Source organism: Pelodiscus sinensis, chromosome 1, assembly GCF_052426305.1.
Source record: "Pelodiscus sinensis isolate ZL-2025 chromosome 1, ASM5242630v1, whole genome shotgun sequence".
NCBI lineage: Eukaryota > Metazoa > Chordata > Testudines > Trionychidae > Pelodiscus > Pelodiscus sinensis.
In genome coordinates this window covers 14,658,500-14,682,121 of record NC_143052.1, presented here as the reverse complement: position 1 = coordinate 14,682,121, position 23,622 = coordinate 14,658,500, and the positions used below count along the sequence as shown (strand labels likewise).

Genomic DNA, 23,622 nt, shown 5'->3' with positions numbered 1-23,622 from the left:
GAGGATAGGGTCATAATTCAAAATGACCTGGACAAATTGGAGAAATGGTCTGAGGTAAATAGGATGAAATTTAATAAGGACAAATGCAAAGTGCTCCACATAGGAAGGAACAATCAGTTTCATACATACAGAATGGGACGTGACTGTCTGGGAAGGAGTATGGCAGAAAGAGATCTAGGGGTTATAGTGAACCACAAGTTGAATGAGTCAGCAGTGTGATGCTGTTGCAAAGAAAGCAAACATGATTCTGGGATGCATTAACAGGTGTGTTGTGAGCAAGACCTCTCGAAGTCCCTTCCAGTCCTAGTATTCTATGATTCTATGACTTGGGGAAGCTGCAGAGCAGAGCAGCTGGGGTGCTGCCGGGTTGGTCCCGCAGCACCGCCCCTCACCCCTCTGCTCGGGGATGACTACTGCAGTCTGGGGGGTGGAGAGCCCGCTCCTCTCCTCTCTTCTCCCTGAAACTCTCGGTGCCAGCGCGGGGCTTCACCGCCTTCCAGCAAAATGGCGGAGGGTTTGCCCCTTGCCACGCCGTTCTCCTCCCTCCCCCCCAGATGCAGTGCAGGTCCGGCAGACCCGTCACAGCCCCCCCCACCGGAGTACCTCCCGATATTCCGGCATATCCGATAGTCTTGCACCACCTAGGTCCCAAAGGTTCCAGATTATCAGAAGTCTACTGTAGTCTCAATTATGATCTTGAGATCCAAAACAGTGGGGTTAGACAAAAGTGGTTTGCTATTTCATGGATTTGCACACTGTTAATGTGAAGTTTCCTGCACCTGTCATCAACTTTTCCAGTAGTGTTATGCAGTGTTGCTCTTTGTGGGCTTTCTGTCTGTCTCTCTCTTTAGGATAGGTTGTGAAGAGCATCCGTACATTCTATTTGGAAAATAAATAAGGCAGTTAGTTTTTCAACTCAGTGAAAACTGGTGTCAGAACCACTTGATTGCACTATATGGGTCCCGAGGTGATTGTGAATGGGCACTTTTAAATTCTTCAGTGGAGTTTTGAACCTCTGATTCTGAAGATAATATAGAATGTCTTGTTTAATCAAGATTTTGCTTGCTAGCACTCAAGTGGCTTTCATACTTGTAATTAAAAAGTCCCCATTAAAAATTAAATATCAGTAGATTAATCCAACCTCATTTTATTTTTACGAAGTAAGGGTACAGTAGTTAAAACACTGCTACCCTTGATTTCAAGACAATTATGTGAAATTCATTGTTGGCTAAATGGATTATTACATTTGTCCAGTAAAACAGTTAGTTTATTTGTACTGTAATCCTCTTAGCATTCGCCATAAATAGAAAAACTTATATGGTCTTACAGATTTTAAATTCTAGTAGAAGTTGAATTCTAGAGCTAGAGGTAATGAGTGTTTCTGTTATGGGTTCTGAGTTCTCCCATTGTCTAATTTCTTAATATGTTAAGGTTAAAATGATGTCCTGGATTGTGAAAACTATTGCCCATTGATTATTGAAATTCTGAGCATTAGTTACTTTTAAATCAAGAGATACTGGTTTTCTGCTGCAAGGTGCATGTTTTATTTAAATTTCAACACACTTGGAGGGCCGGGGGGGGGGGGGGGGGGGGGGGGGGCCTAGATCTATTTTCTTTCAACTCCTTGGCCTGTCATTATCAGTAATGTGCTCAATTTTATGTAACTAAATGTTAGCATATCCTTGTTTCTGAGGACTTTACATTTCAGAATAAGTTCCTCTTCCGAGTTCTATGTAAGCTGAACCTTTTTTGCTAAGGCAAGATAGCCCATTGAGAAGCATGTAAAATCAGTGCCATAATTTGTTGTGGTCATTCACACTGTCTTGACTGATAGCAGTAAGAAAGGAGTTGGCCTCACCAGTAAGTATTTTTGTGAGTGTTGATATGGTATATGGATTAGAGCATTGAACTATTTAGATCCCATGAATATATTATAACTAATTGAATTATGATTTGAAGTATGAGATGGGCAGTTGGCATGTTGTTTATATTTACACATCCTTAAGCTCAGCCTTAGCAAAATCCTATTTTCCAGGTACCCAAGATTTTGGGGGGTTTCACACTATGATTTTGAATACAGGCAGTCCCCGGGTTACGTACAAGATAGGGACTGTAGGTTTGTTCTTAAGTTGAATCTGTATGTAAGTCGGAACTGGCATCCAGATTCAGCCGCTGCTGAAACTGATCAGTTTCAACAGCGGCTGAATCTGGACGCCAGTTCAGACTTACATACAGATTCAACTTAAGAACCCCAGGTGTCCCCAAGTCAGCTGCTGCTGAAACTGATCAGCAGCTGATTCCAGGAAGCCCGGGGCAGAGCAGCTCTGCCTCGGGCTTCCTGTAGTCAGCCGCTGGTCAGTTTCAGCAGCGGCTGACTTGGGGACGCCTGGGGCAGAGCAGCTAGGGTGCTGCTGGGTTGGTCCAGTAGCACGGCCGCTCCTCGGCGCTACTGGACCAACCCAGCAGCACCCCATCTGCTCTGCCCCAGGCGTCCTGATTCAGCCGCTGCTGAAACTGATGAGCAGCGGCTGAATCAGGACTCCTGGGGCAGAGCATCTGGGGTGCTGCCGGGTTGGTCCAGTAGCGCCAAGGAGCGGTGCTGCGGGACCAACCAGCAGCGCCCCACCTGCTCTACCACAGGCCCCGGGCTTTGCTCCACGTCTCCCTGGTCTGCTGGGGGGGGCACTAGCTGCGTCCCCCCCCCCCCCCCCAGCAGACCAGGGAGACGCAGAGCAAAGCTGCGGAGGACCCGGGGCCGGACCCGCGGCCGGACCCACGGCGCTTTCAGATCAGCTGGAAGCGCCGCGGGTCCGGCCCCGGGTCCTCCGCGGCTTTGCTCGGCGTCGCCCTGGTCTGGAGACCAGGGAGATACTGAGCAAAGCCGCGGAGGACCCGGACCGGACCCGGCCCGGGTCCTCCGCTGCTTTGCTCCTCGTCTCCCTGGTCTGCTGGCTCCCCCAGCAGACCAGGGAGACGGGGAGCAGCTTTTCTCGCCCCGGAGGAGGCGGGCGGCGGGACCAGGCGTCCCGCCGCTCCAGGTCTCCGGGGCGAGAAAATCCCCGTTTGTAACTGCGGATCCGACATAAGTCGGATCCGCGTAACTCGGGGACTGCCTGTACACCTGATTTACAGAAGCCACAGTTTTTATAACTTTAATGGAGCTAGGTCTTTACATTTAACATCAGTATTAAAAAAAGAAAACGGGGGACGAAGATATTCCAGAAATATCTCACAAAAGGTACAAATACAGGACAGCCTTATGTTCTAATGGCAGCAAAACCAAGGCCAAGATGGAGAGATGAAACAGCACTGTCTGACTAGTGATTTTGTTTGACCTTGTTCAATGTGCTGGTGATAAACTTCACACATGCTTCATCTATGAGGCCAGATCTTAGTAAGTAAAAGCAGAAGTGGAGGACCCTGTTCAGTATGCATCCCCCTCCTCAAAAAAGGAACAATATTACGTGGGGGGAGAGGGTAATGATCAAATGAAAACAATTTGAATTGGAGCATTAATTTACAAAATAAAGGTACCAGAAGGTGGTGCTATTGCACACCATAAACTTGCATTATTGTAACCCACTTCTTCAGACAACAGGAGTATTAAAAGTCCAAATCCAAGAATAAATAGGGGAAGGGCGGGGGGCAAAGGAGAGGAAAAAAGAGGAAAAAAACCCCTCTGAAGCTTTTGCATTATTGTGTTAGAGAGAGATTATACAAGATCTCTTGCTGGTGGCCAGTTTCACAGTAATTGACCTCAGGCTTTTTTCCATTATATTTCACTTATTTGGAAATACACACTCTTAATGTTTTCCCCTGTAAAGAAACCTTTTGTGTTCTCCAGTGGAACAGCATCAGTGTGCTCTAAGGCTTAATTTTCCCCAGTTATGTTCGGTTTAAGGAGATACAATTAATGAATAGCTTATAACATTCAGGTTCTTTAGATCTAAACAAAATATGTTTGGTTTTTTTTAATAAAGGATTTGAGCAGCTAGGGAAAAACAATAAACTTCAAATAAAATAAAGAAATAGAATCTAGCAAAAGCATTTTTAGAGTATTTCAGACTTATGGAGTTAATGGATAATGTTGACAATGTGGTACTAATTAGCTCTGCCTAGTGTCCTTGACTACCTGTTCCAGTAAACTTTTAAAATGTAAATACTAGTTAGGTTATTGGTTAACAAGAGAGAGAATAAAAGCCTTAAACACTTACCCAAAGTATTTGTAATGTTTCACCAGGATTTCTATGCATCATTGAGTCAAATTGGCTGTCTTTCAAAGGTAGAGCACTGTGTAACTTACTGGGTCTTCACCTGAAAATATAAAAGAAGCAGCTCCTGCCTCCTCTATGTGGATGTTAAAGATTTAAAAACACTTCAGGATTGTCCTAAGTGACATTGCACAATGTTTCTCCTCCACCCATTGTTGTGCGATATGTTCTATATACACTTGTTTTCTGTCTTGCTGCCAGAAATAGTTGTGCTTTAGTGATGACATGATTCCCGTGGGTGTTAAATTTACAACCTTCATGAATGTAAATTAGTTTTAAATTTAATTTCAGGCCTTAGTTCTTCAGGGCACGTTTACACTGCAGCATTATTTCGAAATATCAAGGTGAGCATCTACACAGCAAGCCCATTATTTCAAAATAATTCCAAAATAACAGGTTTCTTATTCCAGAGTAATAAACCTTAATTTCATGAGGAATAACGCCTATTCCGAAATAGTTATTTCAAAATAGGGGAGGGGTTGACAGCGCAGCTGTGGTTATTTTGAAATAGGTGGCCTCCAACGATTCTCTCACATGCCTTGCTGGCCACTCTGTCCATACTCATCAGAACTCTATAGTTCCCCTTTCCCTACCTTTAAAGGTGCAGCCACAGGGAAAGCAGTTTGTGGCACATAGCAGGCCCTGCCAGCACCGTGTTACACAGCAGCACTCTGCTCTCCCTTTCCTCCTGCAATGGCAGACCCCATCATTTCCACCGAGCCCCCCATGGCTGCAAGCAAGTCAGCAGCCAGCTCCCAAGCCCCTGCCCGGGAGCAGAAGAGGGATGACCCCATCTTGGTTTGCTGCGGTGATCCTGGGTCTCAGAGGTCTGGGAAGAGGAGGCAAACCTCCAGGGTCTCTACACCAGGCACAGGAATATGTACATAAAATCCTAGAACTGGAAGGGACCTCAAGAGGTCGTTAAGTCCAGTCTCTTGCCCTCATGGCAGGACCTGACAGGTGTCTGTAGAACTTGCTTTTAAATATCTCCAGACATGGAGATTCCACAGCCTCCCTTGGCAGTTTATTCCAGTGTTTAATCACACTGACAGGAGGTTTTTTTAATGTCCAACCTAAACCTCCCTTGCTGCAGTTTAAGCCCATTGCTTCTTGTCCTAGCCTCAGAGGCCGAGGAGAACATTTCTTCTCCCTCCTCGTAACACCCTTTTAGATACTTGAAAACTGCTATCTTGTCCCTTCTTTCATCTCCTTTCCAAACTAAACAAGCCCAGTTCTTTAAGTCTTCCCTCATATGTCATGTTTTCTAGACCTTTAATCATTTTTGTTGCTCTTCTCTGGACTTTCTCCAATTTCTTCACATCTTTCTTGAAATGTGGTGTCCAAAACTGGACACAATACTCCAACTGAGGCCTAATCAGCACAGAGTAGAGCATAAAAATCACTTCTATGACTTCTCGTGTCTTGCTCACAATGCTCCTGTTAATGCGCCCCAGAATCATATTTGCTTTTTCTGCAAGAGTATCACACTTTTGACTCATGTTTAATTTGTGGTCCACTGTGACCCCTAAAGTTTCTTCAGCACTACTCCTCCTTAGACCTCTATGGCCAGATGGCCAACAGCCTGGGCTAGAAGGGCCATATGCGCACCCAGGAGCAGATGCGTGTGAAAGTGAAAGGACTGAGGCAGGCCTACACCAAGTCCAGGGAGTGGAGCTCCTGCTTCAGAGTGGCACCCCAGTCATGCCAATGTTATGAACAGTTCCACCGCATCCTGTAAGGGGGATCAGTCCCTTCTCCCCCCCTTGTTGTGGGCTGGAGATGCCACCGTGCATCCTCTGGAACATCCTGGAGTTCCTGAAGATGCAGGCATTGTGCACCTTTCCTGGCAACCCAGTGATGATGTCGGTGAACCAGGCTCAGTAGTCCGCAAAGTCCTGCATTACTGTTGAAAAATACCCTTTCCTGGTGATGTAATCGGAGACCCAGTGGTCGGAGGCCTGGATGGGGGTGTGGCTGTTGTCAATGCTCCTCCCCCCGGCAGTTGGAGAAGCAAAGCTGGCCACGATGGGGTCCATGTCACCTAGGATGATGACCCTGTGGAGCAGGATGGCTTTGATGACCCTCACCACCTGAGAGGATACAAACAGAGAATCACTGTGTTGCCAGAGCCCTCGGGAATTCCCTGAGCCCAACCTCCTTCCCAGAGTAGGAGCAACCCCAACATATCCCATCCTTGGCAGGGCTTTGTGAAGGCAGGACTGCAAAATCTATAGGTAGGGAGTGTCCACTCCCCCCTTGCCTAGGGAACCCCATTCCAGTGGTTCACCATCCTGCTGGGACAACAGCACAAGAGCGTCAAATCTGCATGAGCACAGCCTCAATGGTCAATCTCTCCACAGTGAACTGGTTCCCGACAGAGCAGTAGCTGTCTGACATGGTGAGCTTTCAAAGTGCGATGGTGCACACTTCTGAAGGGGGATGGTGGGTCGCATGTAGGTGTCCTATCACCTGAGGGCAGGGGTGAGCCACTCACAGAGCTCCAGGAAGGTATCCTTTCACATGCTGAAGTTCTTGCGCCACTGCTCCATGACGATCATCCCACTGCTCCATGACGATCCAGTCCCACCAGTCGAAACTGGTGTCCCAGCGCCAGGAGTGGTCGTGTGTGGGGGAGAATGGGAGAGGTTATGCTCCATGAGCAGCATGTGGAGAGAAGTAAGGAGGTGCCCCACAGTGATCTGTGGGTCCGATTCCTGCAGTGCAAGGTGGGAAGCCTGCAGTAACTGCACCAGGAGGTACAGCTGGAGGTTTAAGAGTCAGTGACTGCTTTGCTCCAGCTCCAGCTCCGTGGCAGAAGTGCTGTGGTGTCCATAAGGGCAACCAGAGCACACAGTTAGATGAGTTTGCTGTCCCTCAAAGGTGAAGAGTCTGAGACAAGGCCGTAGAGCAGGGGTTCTCAAACTTTGTGATACCGCAACCCCCCTCTGAGTTGCTCACGATCCCCTGGGAGGTCGGGACCCACAGTTTGAGAAACATGGCCATAGACGGTAGCCCTTTTAATCATGAGCCTCAGATCGCCACTCTAGGAAGTGACTGCTGTCCTGAGGCCCTGTGTGGAGTGCTTCTGGGGGGCTTTAAATGCGATTCAGCCTCTAATCAGTGTGGATGCGCTATTTCAATATAGAGCTGCGTTATTTCAATGGGCATTTGTAGTGTAGATGCGCTATTTCAAAGTAGTTATTTTGGGAGTTTTTATTCCTATATAGCTTATTTCAAAATAAGTGCACAGTGTAGACATACCCTCAGTGTTCTGAGCACTCTGGCTACAATTCAGTAAAACATATAAGATTGTGGTTAAATGTTTTGCAGGACCAAGGGCAGAGTGATCATCACCTTGAAGACTGAGCCTTACGTGCTTTTCTATTTTAAAAGCATCTTTAAAAACTGCTTAAGTTTAAAATGTGCTGTTTTCATATATTAGACTAATAACAGTATTTCTCTTCAGCTCTAGTAGTAGAGTAGAACCAGCTTTCTTAAAGTGCAATCCTGGAAAAACCATCCATTTTCTGTTCTCAAGTGATCACCTCTCTAATCTGTAAATTATTTTAAGACACCTTATCTTCTTTACTCCAGCTCTGTAGCAGTGGACTTGTTCTAGAGGTTCATTTCCTAATATATCTTAAAATTATTTGGTATCCAGGGAAGATATGTTGCTTGTTTCTGAAGTTGCTCTTCATGGTTTTGTGCTTTTCCGGTATCCAGGGCTTACCTTTGCAAGTGGGATTATATGACTAAACCGATCATACTTCCCCCCTGCCCCCGCCCCCCAAAAAAAAGGTTTTACAGGAGCTTGGTAATCTTTTAGAAATAGATCAAATTCTGAGCTTAATATTTGCAAGTGAAAGGCACGAGGTGCAAAAAAAATCAGTCAAAACTGTTCACTAAAACAATTGAAAAGAGGGGAAGAAAATATATGACAGCAACACACGGGAAGGGTAATGAGGGGATATAGTCAAGGAAAAGATTGAAGGAAATAAGGTAGAGTTTTGAACAAATTGTAAAATAAATGCTTATATACTGCAAAAGGTGAATTTCCACTGCATTATTTTATCTTGTTTTCACAGCTGATCATATTATATGCATGACTGCCTTCTCTGGAGCTTTTTTCTAACTGGTAGCACTGTTACAGCTGTTTGGATATTAGTTTGCTTAACATTATAGGATTTTTTTTGTCTTACTGGTGTGTTTACCTCTTAATACTTATTTCTGGTTACCTATTGGAGTTGTCAGCATTTCCTGCAAGGGTGCAATCATTAGAACACTAACAGGCTTCTTAATTTCCTTTTGAATTTCTCTTGCATATAGAAATTCACATAGGATAGAAGTATATTTTACTATGGAAGCTCTACTTGTGGTTCCATAGTTAAGGTTGAGCTGAGTTTTGTTCTTGAAAGCAGGAATATCTAAAGGGAATCAAATATTGTAATAGGAAGTAGCCTACACTGCACATGTATCTATACATATATGCCCATAGTCCTGCTTTGTTCTTTCCTCACAAAAATTAGTAGTTATATGTGTATCTGTGTGCATAACTACATTTTAATAAAACCTGAATTAAAGATGTGCTTTGTTCGCTCATCTTACATATGTATGTAACTTTTGTTCACAGGTTGGATTTGCTACCGTTTTATGCAAGGCTGGTTGCCACATTGCATCCCTGTATGTCTGATGTAGCAGAGGATCTTTGTTCCATGCTGAAAGGGGATTTCAGATTTCATGTATGTTTTTGTTTTACTGCATACAGATTAAGAAATCTGATCTGCGATCTTTTGAAAAAAGTGGCCCTTATAAGTTATATTCAATAAAGCAGATGCTGATTCTAACATCACAGAATAGTCAGCTAGTTTATCAGTCTTATTTGCTAATCATATTGCTTTGTTATAGTATGTTGGATTCATTTGTACACCAAATAACCTTTTTGATGGACTGAATGTCATTTATTTATACACATTGATATCATGTCTTCAAGTTCCAATATTAAACCACAATTAAATTTAATGTGGACTGCAACGTGACTTAAGAATTACATAAAAACTAGGGCAGAAGCTGCAAAATCTAGAAATAGTGTTATGAAATAGAATTGGTAGTTCACAGTTAACATTCCCCTGTGTTTATAACAGTTTACAAAACTATCTCTAGGTATTGTGCCTTATCACTCCTAACTGCATCCAATTTGGAAAATATCAAGAAATATACATATTGGAATGTAAGAAGGTTAGAAATCTGAGGCTACGTCTACACTGGCCCCTTTTACGAAAGGGGCATGCTAATTTTAAACTTCGTAATAGGGAAATCCGCCGGGGAAGTAGGAATAAGAGATCCTCCGGAAAAGGGCTTTATTCCGGAGGATCAGGCCAGTCTAGACGCTTTTTTCCGGCTTTTCCCCAAGCCGGGGAAAAAGCGGCGGACATCTTTATTTAAATCACTCGGGGGATATTTAAATCCCCCGCGGATTTCCCTATTGCGAAGTTTAAAATTAGCATGCCCCTTTCGTAAAAGGGGCCAGTGTAGACGTAGCCTGAGAATGTAGTTCTTCTCGAAGTTGTTAGTCTTATTTCCTGCCCTATATTTAAATATTATAAATCAAATTTATGTTGGACAAGAGTTATTTCTTCATTGTTTCCCCCAGAACTTGATTATAGATGACTCAAAATCTATTTCCTCTGTTGGTATCAGTTAACAGAACAAATCTATGGATTATTTAAATGTGTAATATTTTTAAAAATTAATGAAACAGTCATCATTTTCGTTAAGACCATCCTGTTAACCCTACCAGTTTGGCTTGAAGATTCCCCATTTTGGCTCCTCTCTTGAGAACACTAACAATAGATTCTACCCACTGCACCATAGTAGTTGGGCAGGGTGATCTACAGTGTCATACTAGCCATGTTTCTAAAATTATCAATATTGGGGGGGGGGAGAGGGGTTGTGTTCTAGGTAAGAAGGAAGTTCAAATAGAGCCCTACATGTATACAGAATTTGACATCTATGGATATAAACCTGCACATTTTCAGGGTTCTAGATAAAAAATTATATCCGAAGCCATAGCTGCAAAAAGGAGCTGCCAATATCTATGTTCACATCCGCAGGTGTGGATACCCACCGATATAAAGGAGATATCTGCAGTTTTGCAGGGCTGTGGAGATGGAGACATTTAAGAGCCAGAGTGGAGATGATGGGAGGAGTTAGAGGGTTAACCAAATCAGGGGAATGGGGGAAGTGTGAGTGGAGTATCCAAATTAGAGGGGAAAGTGGGGAACCAGAGATAGGTAAAGATATAGGGTACGTCTAGACTACATGCCTCTGGCGACAGAGGCATGTAGATTAGACTACCCGGCATAGGAAAATGAAGCGGCGATTTAAATAATCGCCCCTTCATTTAAATTTACATGGCTGCCGCGCTGAGCTGATCAGCTGTTTGTTGGCTCAGCGCAGTAGTCTGGACGCGCGGGGGTCGACATCAAAGGCATTTGTCAACCTCCCAGGTATGCCTCCTGGGATGAGGCATACCTGGGAGGTCGACAAATGCCTTTGATGTCGACCCCCACGCGTCCAGACTACCGCGCTGAGCCGACAATGTAAATTTAAATGAAGGGACAATTATTTAAATCGCCGCTTCATTTTCCTATGCCGGGTAGTCTAATCTACATGCATCTGTCGCCAGAGGCATCTAGTCTAGACGTACCCATAGAGACATAGTTGTGAGGGAGGGGAGAAGGAATCAGACAGGAAATTTCCAGCTTTCTGAACTCAGGGGCTTAACAAGTATGCTAAGATTAAGGGAAATGTATTAGAAATGCACACACAAAATGTACATATTTCTGAGAGCTTCAAATTAAATGCATATATATTTGTCTTTTTTTAGGTGAGAAAAAAGGACCAGATCAATATTGAAACAAAAAATAAAACTGTTAGATTTATTGGAGAGCTTGCCAAGTTTAAGATGTTCTCCAAAAATGACACCCTGCATTGTTTAAAGGTTAGTGGTGGTAACACATGTAGTTAGAAAGATACAGATAATCTTCCCACTCTAGTCCTCCATTTTTCTGATAAGAATTTTAGTGTTATGTTGCATAAAGTATTGGAACCTTGATTTTTTTAATTTTATTTTATTTTGGTTGGAGGAAGTGAGGAATTTTTTGTTTTACAGTTACTTTTGAAACATCCCTGGAGTGTTTTAAACCCTAATAGTAAAAATCTATTGCAATATACTTCCCTACTGGGATATGAGAAAATGACTTGCTGCTACTGTAATTGTTTTTCTCAGAAGGCAGATGTAAGCAATCCCTAATCATCCATCCAAACTTTCTTGCAGAGCTGGAAATAAGGTTTTTCTTATTAGTTTGGTTTTTATTACTTTCTCATTACTTCTCCAGTATAGAGGAAACTTTTCAGTGGGTACCAAGGTGAGGCTGATATGCCATCTCAGTAGGTAGGCATGTGCCACTTACTGAGGAAGAAGTAATCAGCTCAGAACATTGAGTTTCAGACATTTAGTCCTAGATGCGTATGTGGTATTAAGTTTTTAAGACCATGTCTTTGCTATGCGGGAGATCAATGCTGCCACAATCAATCATCCAGAGTTTGATTTAGTGGATCTTTTGGGTAGTTAGTTAATATTGTGCAAAAACATATTAGTTTACCAATGAAGCAGAGCAAACTTTAAAGCAAGAATGAATTATTTTTCAAGTTCACATTTTCTTTTTTTTTTAAATTAGCTTTTCTATAGTAGGCTTTGTAATCATCCAATTGTTAAATGTACAAATCCTATATTTAGGACCTAAACCACTATTTTACTACAGGCAGTCCCCGGGTTACGTACAAGATAGGGACTGTAGGTTTGTTCTTAAGTTGAATCTGTATGTAAGTCGGAACTGGCGTCCAGATTCAGCCGCTGCTGAAACTGACCGCCAGTTCTGACTTACATACAGATTCAACTTAAGAACCCCAAGCTTCCCCAAGTCAGCTGCTGCTGAAACTGATGAGCACTGATTCCAGGAAGCCTGGGGCAGAGCAACTCTGCCTGGGGCTTCCTGTAGTCAGCGCTGGTCAGTATTAGCAGCGGCTGACTTGGGGACGCCTGGGGCAGAGCAACTGGGGTGCTGCTGGGTTGCTCCAGTAGCACCCCTCGGCGCTACTGGACCAACCCAGCAGCACCCCAGCTGCTCTGCCCCAGGTGTCCTGATTCAGCCGCTGCTGAAACTGACCAGCAGCAGCTGAATCAGGACCTGGGGCAGAGCAGCTGGGATGCTGCCGGGTTGGTCCAGTAGTGCCCAGAGCCGGTGCTGCAGGACCAAGCCTGGTCTGCTGGGGGGGGGGGGGGGGAAGACACACTATCCACGCCCCCCCCCCCCCGCAGACCAGGGACACGGGGAGCAGAGCAGCAGCGGCAGCGGGGTGCCGCGCCTCCCCCCCGCGGCTGCGGCTTCAGTCCCGGTGCCTGTGGTCTGCTGGGGACCGTCCCCAGCAGACCACAGGCACCGGGTCTCAAGCGGCAGCAGCGGCGGTTCCCGCGCTTCTGAGGCTTTGCTCTGGCAAAGCCTCAGAAGCGCGGGAACCCGCCCGGTGCCCCTGGTCTGCGGTCTCCAGCAGACCAGGGGCACCGGAGCAGACCAGGGGCACCGGAGCAGCTTACGAACTGGGCTTTCTCGCCCCGGAGCTCGCAGGTAGCAATCCGCTACCTCGACCTCCGGGGCGAGAAAGCCCAGTTCGTAAGTGCGGATCCGACATAAGTCGGATCCGCGTAAGTCGGGGACTGCCTGTATATTACTTTCTTACTAAAAGGCAGTTGCGTAATGAAATGGCCTGAAAATATTGCCAGTATCTTATTGCTCGAATTGAGGGTACGTCTAGACTACAGATACTGTCGACAAAACTTCTGTCGACATAGAGCGTCTAGACACATTCAGTTCTGTCGACAAAGCAAGCTCCTTTGTCGACAAAACCCTGTAGTCTAGATGCAACCCTTCTGTCGACAGAAGGTGTTATGCCTCATAAAATGAGGTTTACCAGCGTCGACAAAACTTTTGAGTTCTGTCAACGTTATGTCGACAGAACTCAGCGGTAGTGTAGACGCAGGTATAGTTTTGTCGACAAAAGTCCACTTTTGTTGACAAAACTCAGTAGTCTAGACACACCCTGAGATGAAAACATTTCAGTTGTTCATCTTTATTATAAAAAGTAGTTATATTAATAACTCTTCTAGTTTATATCACCATATTTATTAGTGTTCTTACTAGGGGGGAAAATATTGAAAATATTGAAAATGTGATTATATATTTACCCAGATGCTTCTGTCAGACTTTTCTCATCACCATATTGAAATGGCATGTACTTTGCTGGAAACGTGTGGAAGATTCTTATTCAGATCACCAGAGTCTCACTTAAGAACAAGCGTTCTTCTGGTAAGATAAATTATAGCCATTTTGTTGTACAAAATCATGTACTAAATTCAGCTGTTATTGTCTTTGTTTTGCTGTTTTGTCATATAACTGAGTAATAATGGTCATAGCTACTGTAATATCGTAGTCAGCCAAGTAATCAATCAAAAATGATACAAACTTTTATTAGATTTTACCCATCTCTGTAACGGAGTTTGTAAATAGTGTTCTTCATAGAAAACTCTACCGAAATTTTTAGAATTAATTTATTGTGATTTGAAGCAGAGAGGAAAGTTTTCCCATATGAAATTGCTCCCAAAAGCTCCTACTTCTAGAACTTAGTGCTGAGCTGCCCGGGCCTTGAACTCTTAGAAGCAGTTACAATCTCACCAGAGTCACTCCACTGAAGAGCTCTAGGATACAGAGAGAGTAGCTATAAAGAAGCTCTTTCCATTCTGTTTTTCCCCTGTGCTTGTTGATTTTTGAGCTATAGTAACAGATGTTCGCTTGAATAATTTTAGGGGGGATTTGTATAGCTTAAAATATAATTACTCTTTAGAGCTTTTATTTATTTTCTGTACATCAGAGCAGAGACTGACTTAGAAGTAGGATTTAAGTAGTATTTGGAAGTTTTTATAACCCAGCACGTGCTTTTTCTAGGACGGGGATTTTCTTTCAGAGACATTGGAAAGTGTTTTTAGCTTGCTCTTGTCCATTTCCAATATGAAGCCATATTAGAGAGAAACAAGTTTCTCAAACTGTAACTCTCTTACCTCAGTCCAAATCCTTTGGCACAGTATATTTCCCCTTAATTCTCTGTATCACTTATGATAGCAGTGGGCAACCTAAGTTAGTGAGGTGGTTGCATGAGTGGCCTTCCTTCATCTCAGAGGGCCACAATAAAAAAAAATAGGATGGAAACCAGCAGAATTTGGCAACCCTGCAGCATGGGCAATGGTAAACAAACTGTCTCGTGGGCCGCACATTGAACTCTAATGGGCCGCAGGTTGCTCACCTCTCTTTTGTAATGTTGTGCTGAAACAAACTCTTAGCACTGCCCGCTGTTAATGGTGTAGATGTCAGTGCCTTTTTGACTCATATAACCTGTTCAGTACTGGCTGTTTCTCCTTATTTCACCTGCAATGGTAGTGGCTTTCTGAAAATGTGTGAGCACTCAACTTACTTATAAATATCCTTGTGACCTATAGTAGCGTTTCCCAAACTATGGGCCGTGGCCCGGTATTGGGCCGCGGGGAAAAAAATACCCGGCCTCAGCATACCTGGTGGCTGCCAGCAGGGCTGGTCTTAGGCCAATTCGGGCCCCGCGCCCCTGAACCCGGAAGTGCTGGCAAGTTACAGAGCCGGGGGCCCTGCTTCACCAATACATGGAGCTGGGTCTTTCCCCCGGCTCTGCCTGGAGTAGCCCCAGGCCCCCAAGTCGGCCCCCCGCGCGTCCTCCCACCCCACCCCCAGAGCGTCCCCACCGTGTGCAGCTCCTCCTCACGGCCTGCTGCTGCCCATGTGTGGCATTGCACGTGGGCGGGGAGGATGCCTGGGCGTGATGTGATATCACGGCCCGAGATTTTAAAGCTCTTCGGAGGCACGTGGCGGGCCACGCTGGCTCTGGGTTCGGCCTCCGGGGCCTGGGTTCGGCCTCCGGGGCCTGAGCGCGGCCTCGGGCCCTGCAATGTGGAAGGCAGAGGTAGGGAACGGGCGGGGGCGGGAGCGGGGGTGGAGGGGAGGGGAGGGGAAGGCACCAAGGGACAGGGTGCAGGAGAGAGAGACAAATGACGGGGGGCCAAGTGCAGACAATGAGGGAAAGGGCAGGAGGGGAGATGTCAGTGGGAGGGGGGACAGGGTGATGCTGGGAGAGGAGAGGGGAAGGGCAGTGGGGGCTGGAGAGGGAGGTGCTGGAAGAAGGCTTGAAAGAAGGGGTGGGCATGAGGAAGGCCAGGATGGAGCAAGTCATGTGTGAGGGCACAGAGGGGCAGGAGGGAATGGGGCAGAGAGTGGTGAAGGGGTGGATATTAGGGAAGGAGGGGGCACCAGGAGGGTGCAGGGCTAAGGAAAGGTGCAGGTGCCAGGGGATTCTGGGGTGAGGAGGAGGGGAGAGCTGGCCACGGGACACAGCACTGGATGGGGGAATCGGGGCAGGCTGGGGAGATTGGGGGGCTGGTGGAAGCAGGGCTGCCGGGAGGTGCGAGGTTGGGGGCAGGGATCTGGCAGGGGAAGATGTGGAGGAGGGGGTGGGAGAGGGCTGGCCACAGGGGATTGGGAGGAGAAGCAGGGGAGAACTGACTGCCTGGGAGGGGGTTGGGGGAAGTGGGGCTGGCCAGAGGCGCAGAGGGGGGAGCAGGGGAGAGGAATGAATCGGCCTGTGGGGAGTGGGACTGACCTGGCCATATGTAGATCTTGGGGCGCTATCCCCGTTCCCCCCTCCCCCCACCCCCTACAAAGCACAAAGGATGAGTTAGTCTGGCCCGGGGATTCTATTGTCCCCCCCCCCACACACACACCCCTCGAGTAGTTGCGAACTGTCTGGCTGGTAGACACACTCATGCAGCCTGAGCACATTTACCAGCCAGGCAGTTCAAAACTACAAACTGATACATCTAGTAATAATACAACTTACCTAATGAGAAAATACTAGACATGTTATATGTCTGGTATTTTCTCTGTTTTTATGAGTTTATATTTTTGGGCTGCAAAAAGCAGTACTGAAAAAAAGGGTTCCAACTAAAGTAAAAAGTTTGGGAAACCCTGGTCTAACCAGCTTTCTGTCTGTCTTACAGTCCATTTATCGAATCCATATTCCTTAACTTGCTGGCAAGAATATTGTGGGTGATCATATCAAAAGCTTTGCTAAAGCTGGCACTGGGGCTTTTGGGAGGACCAGAAACAACTTATTTGAATATTGATCATTTGATTGATGAATATGCATATGAACATTACTGGTCCTCCAAAAGTTTGTGAATGGATTTACTGGTCCCCGTGTCAAAAAGTTTGGGAACCCCTGATCTACAGGAAGACTTAGAGAAGTTTTAGTTTACTGGAAGAAAAGGGAATTGCATTTTAGCTAGAAGTGACAATACAGAGTCATGGGAAAAAGACAGAAGCTGAGATTGGAGGAATTAAGAGTGAATGACCTGGGAAGACAGCTACAAATTGAGTAGTTTTGAGTAAATTAAGAGTTAATTAACTAGGAGAGTCCGTTATTAAGTGGAGTGGAAGACGTTTATGAAAGTGTCTCATTCAATAATGTAGCAAAATCTGAACTCTTAAACTCATCAGCTCACTTTTTCATTCATACTGTACACGGTTAGCACACCACAGACCTTTCTGGTGTAAATAAACAAAAACTTTATTTAATAGAAAACTCATATTCAAAGATGAAATTGTAAGTAGGGATTTGAACATGTACATGGCTAATGAGCCTGGTCTCGACGGTGAATGTGCACAGTTACACGTAGCTGCCTCTACCCCCCCTCCCTGCTGTGCTGCTGCCTCTGATACAGCAGCACGGGGCTTAGAGGGGAGGAGGCTCCCTGCCAAAAATAAACACATTTTAACATTCCTAATCATAACGACAGTAAATGTATACAAGTTGCACAGAAAATAAAGACACAGTCTCAGATTTATACATCTGTATTAGATAAAATCCCTTTACTACTACGTTACCTATTGCCTTTGAACAGTTTCCTAGCATACCCTCTAGCCATAGATGAGATCCATCTTCCATAGAGAGCCTCCTTCCTTCAAGATTGTCCCTCAGATTCTGAATCCCAAATTTCTCTCACAAGCTTGATTTTAGAATATTTTTTTCACCCCTTAGTCCATGGTGGCTCATATTTTGTCAGTGTGTGGAAACCCTCTGTTGATTTGAGAGTTGGGATGTCTTAGTGTCTTTTCTATTAACTTTCATGGTCCACCGTTGTCTCTTCCTGGCTGGACCACGATCATTACTTGGAACTGTGAGCATCTGGTGGTGTCCCTCCTTCCTGTGAGGTATAGTTGAAATTGTATAGTACCGGATTAGAGGACAGTTTTTCTGTAGACATAAACACATAGATTTATAACCACAACCACAGTGTGCATTTATGTCCACTGTTCAGAACATGACAGAATTTCCTAAAAGACCTTACTTGATAAGCTTATGTAGTACAATAATATATGTCGGAGAAAGAAAGAGCCTGAATCATGGGCCTGGTGCTTGAACCAAAGTAAGCAAAAATTATAGTGTGAGTAATAGACAGGCCCTGTCAAAAGCAGATGTTTGCCTGCAAGTTAGTGTCTTTCGGCACTAGAACGGCTAGCACTCATAAAAGCACATGAAGTATGTAAATACATTCTATCTGGACAGTACAAGGACTACCAGCAGAGTACATAATAAAATAGTTTGAAACAAGAATGAAAGCACAGTAACGGGTACTTTGGAGGAAAGTACAAGGGGAGGTACCTTATGTGTCATTAATGCGTAAGATATGTACGGTGTGTATCATAAATTATTTCTCTCTATAAATATTGGAGTACCTTGATTTAATTCTTTGGTTGGCCTAGGGGGCAATAGTGAAATCCATATTATTCATTGAGCCAAGCCCATTGTCCCAAGTACAAATATGTAGGAGCTCAGAGGCCGTATTGCTACCAACAACTGTTAATGTACTTGGTTCGATGAGAAACCTGACTTGGGTACCTTCATATCTTATCTGAGTCTGTGGTCTTTGGAGGCTCTTGTGAAGTCTATTATGCTAGCTGTCTGCACAGAGCTGGCATGATAGCCTGAGGGAGCATAAGAAAATGCATGCAGCCGAACGTTTATCACCACCGATGGAGCAGGAAACCTGTCAGAATGCCACACCAATGAATCCTGAATTTACTGTATTGCTGTCCTGAACTACTATAATACAATCTTCAACTGTTGTTCAGCTGCTCATTTTTCGGGTTTAAAACTTCCTGGCCTCATTTTGGAATGTCTGGAACTGATTATCACAGTGTGTAAACATAATTGTCAGTCGGAGTAAGTAGTTATTTGCTGTATACTTGTGTGTGCTCCCAATTCAAGCTGTGATCTATTAATTAAAAATTTATTTGCATAGTATGATCAATTTTCTGTCTTTTATGCTTAGCAGTAAAATGTGTCCACTTCCCCAATCTATGTGCTTGAAAAACATGATAGGTCTTTCATCTTTTAAAATACTTTTCTCTTTTTAAAGATTTTAAAGCCTGTTTTGGGACCAGCTCTGTTCAATATCTTCATCAATGATTTACATATTGGCATAGAAAGTACGCTTATTAAGTTTTCAGATGATACCAAGCTGGGAGGGGTTGCGACTGCTCTGGAGAATAGGGTTGTGGCAGTGGGTCTGGGTCCCCCGCCTTCTGCACCCCCGTAGTGGCATGAACAGACTCCACCAGCCAGTAGAATAGAGGGAGTTTATTGCTTCCCCAGGATACAGCATAGCACAGATGTAATCTGGTTACAGGGCAGGCGTAGGATGCCTCAACCCGCCTTGAGATGGGGGAGACTGGGCCCCTAAATCTCAGCCTGTAGCTTAAGCTGCTTCCTCCATGATACCAGACAGAAACCAAGTAACTAACTTCCAGCCCTGCGCCCCCCCCTCATCCCCCCCTCATCCCCCCCCAGCCAGGGCTCCACTCCGCCTTCTTCCCATTGTTCCGCTACCTGGGAGATGACTGGTCAGACAGGTTCAAAGCCCCCTTGCATAATGACTCATCCCCTGCCCTGCTGGGCCGTGCTACAAACAGCAGCCAGTGGAGGTCACCCACAGCCCGCTGCCCAGCATAGCAACCAGCAAGGAACCAACACTACGTCACAAGTGTCATAATTCAAAATGATATGGACAAATTGGAGAAATGGTCTGAGGTAAACAGGTTGAAGTTTAATAAAGACAATGTAAAATGCTCCACTTAGGAAGGAACAATCAGTTTCACACATACAGAATGGGAAGCAACTGTCTAGGAAGGCGTACGGCAGAAAGGGATCTAGGGGTTATAGTGGACCCACAAGCTGAATGAGAGTCAGCAGTGTGATGCTGTTGCAAAAAAAGCAAACATGATTCTGGGATGTTGAAAGAATTGGGTTTGTTTAGTTTAGAAAAGAGAAGATTGAGGGGGGACATGATAGCCGTTTTCAGGTATCTAAAAGGGTGTCATAAGGAGGAGGGAGAAAACTTGTTCATCTTGGCCTCTGAGGATAGAACAAGAAGCAATGGGCTTAAACTGCAACAAGGGAGGTTTAGGTTGGACATTAGGAAAAAGTTCCTAACTGTCAGGGTAGTTAAACACTGGAATAAATTGTCCAGGGAGGTTGTAGAATCCCCATCTCTGGAGATATTTAAGAATAGGTTAGATAAATGTCTATCAGGGATGGTCTAGACAGTATTTGGTCCTGCCATGGGGGCAGAGGACTGGACTCGTTGACCTCTTGAGGTCCTGTCCAGTCCTAGTATTCTGTGATTCAGCATATTGCATCACTTGTAATTAGTACAGTTTACAAGTCAAGTTACATTAAAATATACCTTCTCCCCAAGTTTCTGGTCTGTGGTACAAAAATTCTCCATTGTTATTTACTCCCACTGGTAACACCTGCTGTATCAGGACTCTGGAGATATTTAAGAGTAGGTTAGACATGCATCTGATGAAGTGGGTCTTTTCCCACGAAAGCTTACGCTCCAACACTTTGGTTAGTCCATAAAGTGCCATAGGACTCCTTGCCGCTTTTGTATCAGGACTGAATGTGTTTTCACTAGAATCATTGCCAAAGACAACCCATGTTCATCATTTCAGGAACCATGGTTAAAATCTGCTGAGAATTACAGCTAAGTAATTTTCCCTTGTACATGGAGAGGCCTTGCTGTAACATGTTGCAGATGGTAGACAAGCATTTGAAACACCTCATGAATTGGAAATACAGCAGATTAAGTAGATTTATCCCCACAAATTCTAGTACTGCCTCACAGTAAACAGAAAAATCCAATTTTTTACTTAAATGGTATTATACAAATTGGATTGTAGGCTTATGGTAGCAGTAAAGGTGAACTATGAAAAGGATTACTATCAGAGCAAATAATTTGAGGCCACCACAGGGGAAAACCTAATCAGGTTTAAAGCCTTTCTTAGTACTCTCTAATATGTAGAATTGTGGCCGCTTGAGTTCTGTTGGATCATCAAAATATTTTTTTAGCCTTCAGCTTTTCCTGCTGAGCATAAATTTTCTAATTAGGTGTCCAACTAGCTCTGTCTTACAATGATTGGCAGTCACGCTGCAGCTAACAGGATCATTTCTTACCAGCTACATACAGATGGGAAAGTGAAATGTGAACAAATTCTTGGAAATCATAGGACTAGATTTAAAAAAAAATCTCAATAGTGATAACAGTGGGCTTGTTTTCTTTTCCATAGGGAAAGTTTTCAATCCTAACAATCCTTTTTCTTTAACTTGCACTCCTTTCCAAGGCTCTGTGTCAGTGACCAGCAGAAGGCTGTAAAAGACTTGATCAGAATTGCCCATTAAAGTGCCATGGGACCACTGAAGACAGTATTGTAGTAAGATCTTGGGCTTGAGATCTAAACTTGTTTCTCGTGTAATAACTCATTCTGGTCTCAGCTGACATTGTGGAGCTGTCTTTGGAGATGAAATATTGTTGAGTCTCATCTTATGGAATAACAAAAATAAGTGAAAATTGCCTTTTGATATATATTGGTTGTGTTTGTGTGCTCTCATAGTGTGACTTGTTTTGTAGCTAATTTGTGTCATAATTGTACTCACCTTCACATCAGCTTTTGGGTTGATGTGCAAGAAAATGTCTGATTTCAGAGTGGAAGACAATGGAATGTATTTTAATTATTACCCATTTAATTACATCATTTTATATTTTACATAAGGACATTCCTCAAATATCCATCTGAACTCAATTATTTTATTCTAGATAGATCTCTAACTGCCACTTTCTGCCTCTTGTAGAGCTGCTAGGGGCTTTTATTATCAGCAGAGCTACTATGCATTATTTTCAAATTATTAGATGAGTTTTCATAGAGGAGCAATCTTAAAAAGTAGAATTGTGATATAGGAGCTTTTTAGGTTTCACTAAGATAAAACTTAAATCTCTCTTAAATCCTCTCTTTGTAGTCTTTGTAGAAACATTGATGAAAATTTGGCTTTTGGCATCTACACAGTAGAAAGTCGAAGGAAGAACTCTCTTCCTTCAAATTCCCTTACTCCTTGTGAAATGAGGGTCATACAAATCAGAGTAACAAGTCCTCCAGCTCACCATTATTTCAAAATAATGGTTTGCTATGTAGACAGGCACTTTGTTATTTCGGAATAATGCTGCTGTGTAGACATGCCCTTTCTGTCTTCTCCTAGTTGCCAGCTGAAACCATGAAGTATAAGCTTTAGGAGCATAACACACAAACTAGAGATTAGCTTCAGGGTTGTGGAGCTCCGTCTCCCATCACAAGCAATATATTTGTAATTTATTTCTCTTTACTCTGTCTCCTACCTTCTCATCAGTTACTCTATAAAAACTTTGGCTGATGGAAATTTAATAGCTCTTCAAGAAACACTTTTTACCTGATAAGTTTTATTTGTTTCTAGGAACAAATGATGAGAAAGAAACAAGCAATGCATCTCGATGCACGGTATGTCACAATGGTGGAAAATGCATACTACTATTGCAATCCCCCTCCTGCTGAAAAAACTGTGAAGAAGAAACGTCCACCTCTGCAGGAGTATATTCGTAAGCTCCTTTACAAGGATCTCTCCAAGGTCACCACTGAGAAGGTGAATCCATGTGAAAACTTTGTGGGAAATAGCAGTTCTTGACATGATACAACTCTTCATTTAAGACCCGAGAGTGAAAGGATGAATCATTAGTTAACTAATGCTAGGAAAGAAGACTTCGGCTGGACCCATGTAAATTGGTTGAGATGGGAAAAGGTTTTGAATTATCCAGATCTGACATATGTTTTGAAACATTCCAGAAAGTTAGAACACAGCAAGTATCTGAGGGCAGGGTTGAGGTTAATGTTTACTATTCCCAAGAGAGGAGAAACTGCTTCTGCTATGCGCTGATGAGCATTACATTAGAGTTGGGCACTTTATCTGGACTAAATGCAGTAGAGATGTCCAGGCAGAGCTCCAGCCATGATGCTGGTCTTCTAGGAAGAGAAGATGAGTAGGTCTGAAACTATAGAAGTCTCAAAAGAACATAGGGTGATAAGGTTCTCAGACTCTAAAGGCCACACCAGTTTTATTCTAAGAAGTGTGCAGGGGACTCCATAGTATTTCTGGGATAGAACTTTGGATGTCTGTTAGACTAGTAGTTCTTAAACTTTCCAGACTACTGTACCCCTTTCAGGAGTCTGATTGTGTATCTCTAAAGTTTCGCCTCACTTGAAAACAACTTGCTTACAAAATCAGACCTATAAATACAAATGTCACATTACACTGTTTCTGAAAAATTGTTTGCTTTTTCATTTTTTCCCAAGTCGTTATAACATCTACTGGAATACAGGCAGTCCCCGGGTTACGTACAAGATAGGGACTGTAGGTTTGTTCTTAAGTTGAATCTGTATGTAAGTCGGAACTGGCGTCCAGATTCAGACACTGCTGAAACTGACCGCCAGTTCTGACTTACATACAGAATCAACTTAAGAACCCCAGGCGTCCCCAAGTCAGCTGCTGCTGAAACTGATCAGCAGCTGATTCCAGGAAGCCCCGGGCAGAGCAACTCTGCCTGGGGCTTCCTGTAGTCAACGCTGGTCAGTTTCAGCAGAAGCTGACTTGGGGACGCCTGGGGCAGAGCAGCTGGGGTGCTACTGGACCAACCCAGCAGCACCCCATCTGCTCTGCCCCAGACGTCCTGATTCAGCCGCTGCTGAAACTGACCAGCAGCAGCTGAATCAGGACCTGGGGCAGAGCAGCTGGG

General features: G+C 44.3%; 1 protein-coding gene across 3 annotated transcripts in view; it reads left to right on the top strand.

The window, feature by feature from the left end:
• The window catches only part of UPF2 (UPF2 regulator of nonsense mediated mRNA decay), a 141,266-nt gene that overhangs the window by 54,072 nt on the left and 63,572 nt on the right, over window positions 1-23,622 (top strand). For all 3 annotated transcript variants that reach the window (XM_075926008.2, XM_075926010.2, XM_075926007.2), the window contains 4 exons: window positions 8,902-9,010; window positions 11,158-11,271; window positions 13,580-13,696; window positions 22,290-22,475. In XM_075926008.2, coding sequence (XP_075782123.2) covers window positions 8,902-9,010; window positions 11,158-11,271; window positions 13,580-13,696; window positions 22,290-22,475 — 526 coding nt within the window. The remainder of the gene's footprint in view (window positions 1-8,901; window positions 9,011-11,157; window positions 11,272-13,579; window positions 13,697-22,289; window positions 22,476-23,622) is intronic.